The sequence below is a fragment of the Anomalospiza imberbis genome, chromosome 16 (assembly GCF_031753505.1).
Source record: "Anomalospiza imberbis isolate Cuckoo-Finch-1a 21T00152 chromosome 16, ASM3175350v1, whole genome shotgun sequence".
NCBI classification, from domain to species: Eukaryota; Metazoa; Chordata; class Aves; order Passeriformes; family Viduidae; genus Anomalospiza; species Anomalospiza imberbis.
Window position 1 is genome coordinate 6,243,273 of NC_089696.1, and position 12,433 is coordinate 6,255,705.

The window sequence follows — 12,433 nt, forward strand, 5'->3', positions numbered from 1 at the left end:
GTATTAAACACAATGGTCTCAAAGATCAAGATATTTCCAATACATCTCAAGACATTAATGCTACTTAAAGTTGATCAAAACACTTTGAGATACAGCAAAACCAGACTGAACAGTGACAAGATGCTACTTTATAATTTCATTCTATTTAGATCACAAGGGCCACATGTATGGCATTATTCAGTCATTAGCATTGCTTCACTGCTGGTATTTTTTGCTCCATCTTGAAATTAGAATCAAACACTATATAAAAGTCATTAAAAGGGACTAAACCTCATGTCTCTAATTAAGCAAAAGTAGCTTTTAAAGTGAGATTGGAAATACATGTTATACAAACACTTCAGGGATAATACAGTTCATATTTATTTTAACTTGCAGAAGCAATTATCAACCAGATTCTTTGCAAGTCCTTCTCAGTCTATAGACTATGACTAAAATTATCAGAGAGTTCATTTTCAAAAATCTGTACAGAAGCAGCAAGTCTTATCATGGATAAGAGAAGTTGCTTGTTGTATCCCCAAAGATGAGAATGAAAAAAAAAATATATAAAAGTACAGGAATAGTTTTGGAAAGTGATAAAGATGAAAAGAGACAAATTAGCTGTAATAAGGTGAACAGAACACACACACTGAAGAGGAAAATAGAAATTATATATTTGTTTGGAAGCAGAAGCAGTTTGAGGAAGAAGAGATGAGTCATCCTCAAAAGAGCCATAGAAACACAGACTCCATGGGACCAGATGTACTAAATATCATGGAATCCAGTGAATCAGGGAGAGAAGGAAATGAAAGATGTCTCAACTAGACTTCATCAAGTTTAGTTAAAGATGAAAGGGCAAATTTTACATCGAAGAGAGAAAGAATTTGGTCAATGAAATCATGAGGGAGAGAAAGAAGATACAATCCTGTATGCTGAAGAACAGAAAATTTGTCAGAAAAAAATGAAAAATTGTTTTTGAAGAATATGAGTCTGAAAGCAGCTGACATGCTGCTGTTCAATCCTTCTGCACCTTGTTCTGCTGCCACCAGACAAAATCCCAAGGAGCACAGCTGGAGGTTGCAGTTATTGTATTGACCCAGAAGTTTATTTGTACCATCTGCTACAGAAATACCAGTCAAGGGGAGCAAGGCAGACACCTGGGGGTATCCACACAGAGCAATCACTCAGAAGAGGAAAGAAACTTCAGCAGGGGAAAAGGAATCTGTCAAAAATGAATAGTTGATGCTGTCAAAAGGAGCAAAGCTCTTGAGAAGGACCATCAGCTGGCCCAGGAGCAGCCAGCCTGAGTTTCAGTGAACCTCCTGAACAGCCCTGCAGTCAGGCTGGCCCCCCTCTTTTCACACTTAAGTGTCTGAGGAGTGGCCTGATTTTCAAGCTAACAGCAGTTTTTCAGGGCTTTCAGTAGCACAAATGGTTGGTGAAAAGTACAAGCAATGTACATCCCCTAAATAAACTGCTCATCCAACAGAACAAGTCCTACAAATGGCTGAAATCAGGACATCTCCTTCTTCAAAAATTCCCAGCAGGAATGGTAGGATCCAGCTGTCTATCTCTAATGCATAATTCAGCTGTCACCCAGGAAATGTGACCTGCACAGGCTCGGTCAGAGCAGGAGCTGCAGTCTGGAAGCCCCTGGGCAAGGCTGATCTCACGCAATGTTACACATCTGGCCTGGGATGGGACAAACCAGGCCTGGGAAGTGCCAGCTGAGAATGCCTGGAGAAATGAGGGCAGAGTCCAGACAGCAGCAAGGAGACGGAAGAGAAGGAAACAGCTGGAAGGATAACTTTTTAAAGAAGGGAGTCTTCACTCTAAGGAAAGATTTCAGGATTTCAAGGTGTTTTGCTTAAGTAATACATTACACTCCCAAACAGGTTTGGCAGAAGGGGAGTAAAAATTAAAAGTTTAAGCAGTTCCCCAAAAAAGATCAAAACAGGGTATTTTAGTATAGGAAGAAACATGTCCTGTGTTCACCATGAATAAGGAGAGATGTTCATTGAAATAGCCCCTAGAGTAAATATATTTAAACCCACTAAAGTAACTTCTTACCTCAAAACAAAACCTAAAAAGCCTGTATTGAGAAATTAATATTACTATGGTATTATTTATAAACATAATCATGCTGCTATCATGCCTAAATGTTTAGAGCTAGCAGATTACTGTCACCCAGATGAATAATGATATGAGCAATCAGTCACTCTCATACCTGTGGAAGATTAAGAATGGAAATTTGTCTCTTTGTCCAACCAGGCATATTGGGCTACTTCAAAAAGAAAAGGATGGATGGCCCTCAAGACTAAATCTCAGATCTTAAGAAAGAAGGACAATAACATTTACCAGGATATTTACCAAGATTGTCAGAAGCAGGATTAGGCAGCACTGCAAAGATAACAAGAGACTGTACTGTCTTCAAATCCAATAAACATTAATTCTGCCCTTTGAAACTACTTCTCATAGGACATTGAAGCTACCATGTAATTTTAAAACAACCATAGAAGTCACAGTCAATCATTTTCCTTTTTGCTAACTGTACAGTGCAGTTGGGGAAAAAAAGGTGCCATGTACTACACAGCAGCCTGACATGAGTCTGACAAGTACCACAGAAAGCACAGATCAATAGTTCTCTGTTTCTGAAAAGTTTACAGCATTCATTAAAAACCATGGGAAAAAACTCACCCAGTTTTCAAGCTGACCAAGGCATCTTCGACTCCTTTCTGGTTAAACTTGGTCATGTAAAGGTGCATATCAGGGTAGTTGTTTCGGATATTCCTCTCAGTGCTTCCATTTGGGACCGTTCCAAACCGAAAAGGAGGTGAATAATCATGTGGCCTTTGAAACTAGAGATAAAGGGGATAAGCAAAGTGTTTCAGGCATCCAAAATGTGAAGAAGAGCAATTTCAGGTTGAAAAAGACAGAAGTTGTGTAAATTGCCTCTAATTTCTTCTAGGCAAATGCTGTGGGTCAATTCAGGACTATTATACCAGAAACTGTCTTCGCACCAACTGAACATCATCTACATCCAAGGTAAAACCAGCTCTATTTTGCCACTCAGATGTGACTCTCTACCATGCTTTCCACTATGGCAGGACAGCAGAAACTGGAGCAGATCCTCATCTGCCAACATCTCTCCAGGGAACCCAAACACACTGGCAAACTGCAACCAAAGGAAAAGTGTTTTGTTGATAGTCATTTCACACTTCCATCTCAGTTGGGACATTGTGATTCCCCATCAGGAAGATGGGAAAAGGATCATCCACGGTACTCGACAGGGAGCCCAATGTCCAGTCCTGGAGGGTGCCAGGGATTACAGGAATCTGTGCCAGGGAGAGGCAGAGTGAGGGAGTTTCCTTCCACCCATGACTGGAGGGGAATAAAATCTCTAGCAGCTTCCACAGGGGCTCAGCAACTCATTGGTTGATATGAGAAGGGCTTCTGGAACTCTCACACCTGTAATCCTAGTCCCTGTTCAACCCTACCATTTAAAACTATGAACAATTTGCTTGAGGACACATAGGTTTACTCTACAATTTTACTCTCTCTATCACTATTGCATCAGCACAGATGGACCAGCCAGGGGGGATCTGCAAAGGAATGGCAATAGCTCAGGGCACATTCAGGCTTCACACTTGGCAATCCTTCAAATAATCTCACATAAACTTTTTGCTAACAGACCTGAAAATTTTATATGCACCTTTTCAACATCTTCCTTTAAAAACCAAGTGACACTTTAGGATTAAAACGTCTCTTTAAGAAACAAATGAAAAGGTCACTCAGATTAGAGGAACTATTGGCTAATGAGGAAATTGAATTGAGCATTGATAAAAGCAGTCACCCATTAATTCCACTCTAAATGCACTCTGTTTTTATTGCTGAAGTTAGAAGAGCAATCTATATATCCTGTGCTTCAAGAGATGCCTAATATTTATACAGTTGCTGATTCCTTTGGGGCTCCATGTGGAATATTTTTCTTTTTAACGTTTGGTCTCAGGGCATCAAGAATTCCCAAGATCCAGTACCAATTTGCAAAGAGAATCCAAATGGGTTTATACAAAAACTGGGAGTATTTTCAATTCCATCAAACCTTGACTGTGAAATTATTGCTACAACACCATTTTCTTGTTACAGAACTACAATTAAATGCTTCATTTTAATTACGCATATTTTGACAAAGCATAAAGGAATTAACTCTATTTTTCTCTATTTGTTTAGCTAACAGACGTCTTACTTTCCTCATTTTCCCTTTTCAGAGCTTTACTGTTTAAATTATAACTTTGCTACTACTTTTACACATAGTAATTGACCCATGCACCAAAATTACACTGTACACCACTCATGATTCTTAGTCTATATTTGCTATCTCCCTTTCTGAGTTTATTATGCAGCACTGAAACAAACCCTGCTTTTAAACATATATCCAGAGATTCCACTGATATAAATGTAGCTTGCTATCAACTTTATTTAAATCTAGAGATAATGTGTCTCTGATGCATTGAGATGGCTTCATGTGTCTCCTAAATTTGCCAGTCAATAGAACTGGAAAAAATAGAACTGTCAATTTCAGGACCTGTGAGACTTGCTGGTCCTTATATTGCTGGAATATTTTGGAAATTCAGCTGTGGTGAGCATTCTGCAAGCTCAGCTCCCAGTATGGCAGGGCAACTGGGGGAATGGCAGGAGAACTGTGGGAACAGGGACATTATGGTGTATTCTGGTGATTTCAAAATGGGGTTTGTTTTAAAATAGTCTCACTTTTCAAGAACATTTATATGAATCTAGGATGTTGGCAGGCATTTCCTCTCATAGGAATAGTTGAAAGAATTAACACATCTGTTCAAATTGAACGTTCATGGAAGATAAAAATATTTCTGCAGAAGAGAAGGATGAATAAAAAGCCCAAGTTCATTCAAAAGTCACAGAGTTAAAAAGCAAATTAATAGTTCCAAACCCCATCTACAGACTGGAATTTCTTGGCACCAACCAACAAATTTTATCACTCACAAGGAGATTATTTTTGAAACTATCTTCTGGTACTACTGCTGGCTCATAGACTACTTGTAAAGAAGAAAGAGGTTTAAATCTTTTTACTAACACTGCACTCATATCTGAGATGAATAAAGTTTTCATCAACAACATTAAACTTATATTCTGTGAACTGCCATGTCCTGGAGAAGCACACAGGACTGTTTGTGACTGCAGCAAAGATCTGTGTGGCAGACAAGAGACAAGAAAAGCAAAAAAATATCAAGCCTCTACATGCATTCATTTTCCCTAAAGCCCCATGATGAGAAACAAAATATGTTATGTTTGCTAGGAAATAATTTTCTTCCTAGACATTTCATGAAATGATAATCTTTTAAATCATGGACAGAATTCTTGAACTGAATGCACAAGGCCCTTGTTTGAGTCATAGTTGAGAGATCTGCTATTATTCTGAAGAGTGACCCATTCATTCTTGTCTCCCCCTGCTCTGCCACCTGACAGAACTGTACCACATGGCAACACAACTCCAGTCTTTTGCTTTTATTTTTTTTTCTATATGCCTTAATAAAACTTGCAACTTCATTAAGTCAGCAAAGTTATCTTCCAGAAACATTACATTCTGAATTACATTCTGACTTAAAGATTTACTTGCTTGCCTGAACAGTTGAGAGCAACTGTTTGTTATTGTTCTGGAGATTTTTAAGGAACTGGAGTTTTTTAAGGGAAACACTACTAAAATACTAGAAAACAGTAAATAATGTCCTGCTGAGAGCAGGAATCACAAGTCATTTGGAGTGACAGAGGGACACCCATATTTGAACCCTCTCTCTTCCTCTTTTACCAGATGGGAACCTGGCATTGTGACTTGTGATCCTACAAAGATGCAGCTATCAGTCCCTCCAAAACTGTCCTTATGATGTCCTTATCAGCTGCTGCAGTGCAGGGACAGCTGTGCCTGCCCACCCACAAAAAGCACAGAAAGGCTTTGATATTTGGCAGTGGTGAGGAGGGCTGGGTTCACAGGCTCTCCCTCCCTGCCCATTCTCACTGCTCTGCTGTCATACAGACACATCTCAGTGACTGCACAGCCTGTGTCATTCTAGGGCACAGGAACAGAAAGCCAAGTTTACAAGAACACTGTGAATCTTGCAAAAATAAGGAGCCTATCAGTGGCATCATTAAGGTTTCCTGTTAAAGTTGAAGAGAAGCTCCTTGACCATGTGTACATGAGGCAATTCCTATCTGTGGCAGAACCCCAGTAGACCAACACTTTGTGAGACAGCTCTGTGCACAGCTACCTACCCTCCTTCAGCAATTTTTTTCCTCTTTCATTGCATGAAATAGGCACAAAAGGTCTCAAAAGTACAAAAGCCACGAATTTCAGTCTTTGCTGGATACTTTGGACTCATTTTATGTACCACCTTCTGAAGACAAAGCTTTTGAACATCTATTACATACACAAGAATGTCAAAATATAATTTTCCTCTCGTTTGCTGAATCATTTGAGTTTATGAACACCCACCCCTCCTAACTCCAGTACATGCTGTGCCATGTATTTCTGGGTGACACTCTGATGACATGGCATTCACAAATTCATTAGCAACATTTCAAGGGATGAGGAAACTATAAGGAGGTCTTAGAGCACCGAGGTGTAAATAACACATTGTCATCACGTCAGCAAAGCTGGAATGGGACAACATTGAGTACTGAGGGTCAGGGATGGCTGCTCAGAGAGAGGGGGAGTTTCCTGATGTTTCCATCACATGGGGACACCCCAGCATCTCTAACTGGAAACCCTTTATTGCACTGACAGTACAGTATTGACAGAAGAGCTTGACTCTTCAGGTATGGCAGTGGGAAAAGTGGGAGAGAAGAACAACAGATTTACCAGCCCAGAAGTGGGGTTTGAGTTTTTTAATTTTTGTAAAAAATTTAATGAACTTTTAGGTATTAATTATTCAAAATTGATTATATCCAAAATTCTGGCCCTTGCCTGTGACTGCTTTGCTTCCTGCAAGGGTCAGAATTCTGTACTGAACTGTATAAACATGGCAAAGAGGGGAGAAAAATAATTTAACATCAATCAGATTACATTCCCATAAATTATCCCAAATTATCCCAAATTATTTGGTTTTTTTAAATCCAAGAAACCTCAGGATTGTGGAGGTAAAACCTATGTATGACAAGAAGAATGTTCTGAAATAGTTCATTGCTCTTCTGGAATTCTAACTTTTTTAATTTAATCAGAAAAGGCATGTCTTCCCTGACTTATATCTATGTGCTTCAGGCAAAGTTTGGAGAACCAAAAAATAGAAACAAAGGTGGCAGATCAAATAAATGATCAGCAGACCACACAAGAACAGATGGTATTTTCTGATTCAAGTATTTTTATATTTTTATTTAGCTTTTTGTGGAAACTAAATCCTACTTAGCAGTCAGAATAGAAAAAATGATGAAAACTAAGGAAGTTATTAGCCAAAAGCTACAGAACAAGAGCTGACATTTCCACCCCGTGGCAAAGAGCCAGCGAGGAGGGGAAGGTGAGGGTGCAGCCAGACCTGAGCCCACTGCTGTGCCGGGTGCAAGGCAGAGCCTGCCAAAACCAGGGCCCAGGGAAACGCTCTGTTCTCTCTCACCAACTGGAGAAAGACATTTCTCAAATCTTTTTTTTTATCCCCAAGAGAGAATGCCATTTATCTGTCTCTTCTAAGAATATTATCTTAAAATAGAGGGATATTTAACAATCTTCATGCTCTTTCAAAGGTTGTGTGACAACACAATTAAATGAAAACAAAACTATTATCATTTTTTATTTTTTATCTTTCCTCTAGCCATGCTTGCTTTGATATACCAGGCAATCAATCAAAGGCTGATCATAAAAAGCAGTCAAAAAAAAAATAGACAAGGCTAAGATGTTGCCTTTTTGGTTTGTTTTTAGTAACAATTTTCTTTATTTTCTGTCCTTTGAGAAGCTGTTTCCTGGCTATACTGTATTTAAATATTTCTTCTTAATGTCAATATTTGGTTTCATTTTCAAACAACTGGGCACAGACGTAACAAAAGCATACCCTTCAGGTGTCTTGTGCAAATCCATCACAATAATTTTGCAAATGGCCTTTTTTCTATGAATATACTACTAATATCCCACAACATTTTTCAAGCTTTTTATTTTGGTGAGGCATTCTTTTTAACCAAACACTAACTTACATCTATCACAAAATAAAGGTAATTTTCAGTTAATGCAGCTACTTTGGAATAGGCAATGCAGAGATTTTGAAAACAGACTGATATTTTCATGCTTTGGGTCTTAGGTTTGTTAGTAAAGTTTGCACTTGCACTCAGAAGGAAATCATCCAGTTTTAGTTCATTATCTTGCTCAGAGTTTTTATCACAAAGTACAGATTTGTAGAAGGATTATGGAGAATGGACACTGACATCTTTTGAGCTGAATACCTACCTTTTTATCACTCAGCCCAGTCACTTGGTCAACAAATTCCTCTTGAATCATAAAGGCAGCTAAGTTGGCAGTGTAACTGGCCAGGAAAATGACAGCAAAGAAAGCCCAGACTGACACCATGATCTTACTCGTTGTCCCCTTGGGGTTTTGCACAGGCACAGAGTTGTTGAAGACCAAGCCCCACAGTAACCACACTGCCTTTCCAATGGTAAAGGATGGTCCATGGGGATCTGCAAGTGCAAAGAGCAGTTAGTTCAGCTGCAGTTAAATTAAATCTTGCCAATATACCGTGCAGGGACAAGCCATTAATCCCAGAGATATGGTTAGAAAATATTTCAGTATATATATTCACTGTACTCACAATATAATCACAGGATTTACCATAAGTACCCTCCATTGCAATGACAATGAGCTCCACATTTTAAAACATAATTCAACATTTTTCCACATGGCATATGGTTCAAAATTTTTAAGATGAAAATGGAAAGCATAGGTTTGGAGGAGAAGCAGGTTGGTACATCTCCTGTAGGAAGAAATGTGCCACAGTGTTGCCCTGTCAGTTTTCTGTGCCAGCAAACATGTGAAATGGAAAACTGGAGTTTTAAGTCTTAATGATTCAATTCTAGTACTTTTCTTACCCAAATTATTTTTATCATCTCCAGTCATCCAACATTATGCTTTTTGAACATTATGTAAGCATTTTTAAGATCAAAGTGTGTGAATGTGTCACCTACTTTTAAGCACCTTTGTACTCCGAGCATGAATCAGAAGGACAGAACAAAGGAGCTACCTCTATAGACAGGGAATTTAGAGTGAGCCAGGCTGCCTCACATGTTCAGAGTCAGTTCTGTGGCTCCAAATGTGTTGACATTACAGGTAAAATTCTGTCCCAGCTAAGCCATCCTGTAATTTTTGTTATTTCTATTTTCGGTCATCTTTTAATTCACCCCAAAGCTGGAAGTGGCCAGCGTGCTGCCCCCAGGCTCACACAGGGGCAGAAGTGAATGAACAATGTCATTACCCACTCCAAAGGCCTCACCCTGTGAGAACCAAGGGCAGTTATTCTCACCCAGCTCTAGGTAAGCACAGGGCAATCACACATTGCTCATCATCCTCACTCCCTGTACCCTCAGTGCAGAGAAACCAGCCTCCTCTGACTCTGACTCATTTGGCCTACTTATAATTATCCTTTTTTCAGTTCAATTGCAATTTAGTCAGTAAGCTCTGATGCAGAAATCTGTAACTTTACCTCCTTCCCTGTCCCTTTATCCAGGGGGATGCACATTACAAATATAGATTTAGCTATTCATTCAAACTATAATTTATTTTAATAATAATTCAATGATTCTTAAAATAATAAAACCCTAAGTGGGTATACTCAGTGCATGTTCTCATTTCAGTAGAAATGCTCTCCAGTGCACTGCAAATACTTCACAATGCAGTCAAGCTCTGCATCTTACATTATGCTCCTATTCTGCAACAGCACTAGGAAAATAGAGTGCAGTAAAATAAACACAATGGAGCTGACTTTTGTTTCATGAAACTACCTTCTAGACAAATTAAGGAGTGAGTTCATACAGGGATAATGTGCATTTTTCTGAGCAACAGTGTTACAGAAATTATATACCAAGGGAGCAATCTAGAGTTCTGTTTCTGCCAGTGGAGATTGTATAAACACTGGGATTCATCCTGCAAAAAATGCCTAGGGAAATGAGAGATGATAAATACTTTTTTTTTAATATTCCAGGTTTGAAATTAATGGCAGCTGGATTTGTGGCAAGTCTTTAGAGCAAAGTTGGGATGTTCTAATGCCATAACATGTCTTTGTAGCTGTAGGTACACTAAATAATCAATTGAAGCACAGAATAGAAAGCCAAGTTCCTGGATCCCCAGTGTCTATATTCCCCTTTGATTTCCCCACTTTTAACACAGGGTTTATTTCAGACAGAGGTGACACATTTACCATCTTATTAAAATGATAACATAATCTGAACATTACAGTAATCCGCTTTTTCAGGGAACAAGCCAGCCATTGTCTAGAAGAAATAATTTGCTTTTAATAGTGCCCAGAACTGTGTTCACCAAGCTGGAAGATCTGTTGTTATGAAACAAGGCAAGAATGAATTAGAAATTTTAAAAAAGGCTGCACTCTCAAATGTCTCTTAAGAAAGGGGAGAATTAGGGCATAGTGAGATATGGAATCCTCACTCTTGAGTCAAAGTGCAGCTTTTCACTGAAAAAAAGAGTTAATGCAAAGCTTGTCTGTTTTGAAAATGAAGTTTCTGTAACCAAGGGTGCTACACAGGAAGGAGAGATGCCCTTCTGCCAGGGGCCTCATTTCAAGGCTCAGAGTTCTTCTGACTTTTTACAGGGCCTCATTTCAAGGCTCAGAGTTCTTCTGACTTTTTACAGGGACTACACAAAACTATGGACAATGTAACTGCTATTTTTCAAACTGCCCAGCACACCACAGGATTTTAGGTAACTTTCTCTGAACTGGTCATGAATTTGTAATAGCCAGGAGCAGAACATATTTCACTGCTGACACTTTACAACTGATGTCATTTACTAACCAAACACTGCCTGAATAAAACTCTGATACCACTTATCCTGCTCTGTCTTTATTCCATTGAATTGGAATTATGAATATGAGCATATATAAGCCTTCAAGAAATCATACTTTAAATGAACATAAACAGTTTAATAGCTAATTTCATTGTTTTATTCCTATGTTATGTTTATTTGAAAAGATGGAGACCCAGGGAAGGAAAATATATGATTTTTTAATAGACATGGAGTTGAGTAAAATGCAAATCTTACCTCTCCCTTGTGCTAAGTTCCTGTTGTATCCTACAGGACTAAAGTACTCAAATATAAAGACAGCCATGGCAGACACGATGAGAAGCATCACAAACATCATCACCCAGACAGAAGCACTAAAAGGCTCTGCAGCAAAACAGGAGAAACAGAAACACAGTTCATTAATCCAGTCACAGCACAAGAATTCTAATGTCCTCGCCTAGGCAAGCCCAGCAGCTTCCTCTACATTAGCTTTTTCCAACAAGAATACAAGCAAAGAACTAAGCAATATATAATGGACCGCTGTTAGTATATATATAGACAAAATCCATAAAGTCAAAAGCTTAAATGTAAGTTGTAATTAAAAACAGAAGGCTGCACACTTTTGTTTGACACTGAGTGGCACATAATTGGTTTGACTCGCTGCTTATTCCACAATCAGGTTGCTGTGTCTATTCATCCCATATTATAGAAATTTATCAACAGAACGGTCCAACTTCTATGACTGTGTTTCTGCAAAGCAGAAGCAATTAAGCATATGTTTAATACATTCTGTAATTCAGGGAAGTAGACCTCTCTCTCATTTTCTATCCAACAAAAAGAGTTAGAGGAGGAAAGGTAAATACTTGCATTCAAACTAAACGCTTTTGTTTAAGGATTCTTTTCTCTCTGTGTTTACTTTCATCTACCTGCAATGAAGATGATATTTTTATCAATTGCAACCACATCCTTTTGAATGTCTCATTCTCATCTGGGAGCAAATTACTGAAATCAAAAGGGTTTATGAAAAATTGGATGTCAGTTTGAAAGACAGAAGAACCATAATTAAGTAAAAGAAGTAGGTTGGAGCATAAAACTAAAAACAGTTTCAAATACCAGACTAAGCACCAACTTTTTGAAAGGACTCGATATCAATATGAAATATCATTTTTCCCAACCACAGATTCTATAATTTCAGGAGTCTCTGTGGTAGCTGCTTTGGTACAAGGATATCTCCAAGAAAGATTAGCATGGCAAACTAATACCTCTTTATCAGGCCAACTTATTTGGGGCACTTCACATTGTAACTTGTGCAAATAAAGCATGTGTGAACATGCTCTGAAGAGTGAAAAAACAAATATTAGTATACTATTTCTAATTAGGACAGAATCAAGAAACAATTGAAATTACAGAAAATTAGTGTGTTTGAATGTTTTGCCT

At 38.5% G+C, this 12,433-nt stretch overlaps 1 protein-coding gene across 8 annotated transcripts in view; it reads right to left on the minus strand.

Annotated features, from left to right (window-relative positions):
- GRIN2A (glutamate ionotropic receptor NMDA type subunit 2A) overlaps positions 1-12,433 on the minus strand; it is a 161,853-nt gene that overhangs the window by 31,206 nt on the left and 118,214 nt on the right. For all 8 annotated transcript variants that reach the window (XM_068206730.1, XM_068206729.1, XM_068206728.1 and 5 more), the window contains 3 exons: positions 11,255-11,380; positions 8,435-8,664; positions 2,674-2,834 (listed from right to left, as the gene is read on the minus strand). In XM_068206730.1, the coding sequence (XP_068062831.1) occupies positions 2,674-2,834; positions 8,435-8,664; positions 11,255-11,380 (517 nt within the window). The remainder of the gene's footprint in view (positions 1-2,673; positions 2,835-8,434; positions 8,665-11,254; positions 11,381-12,433) is intronic.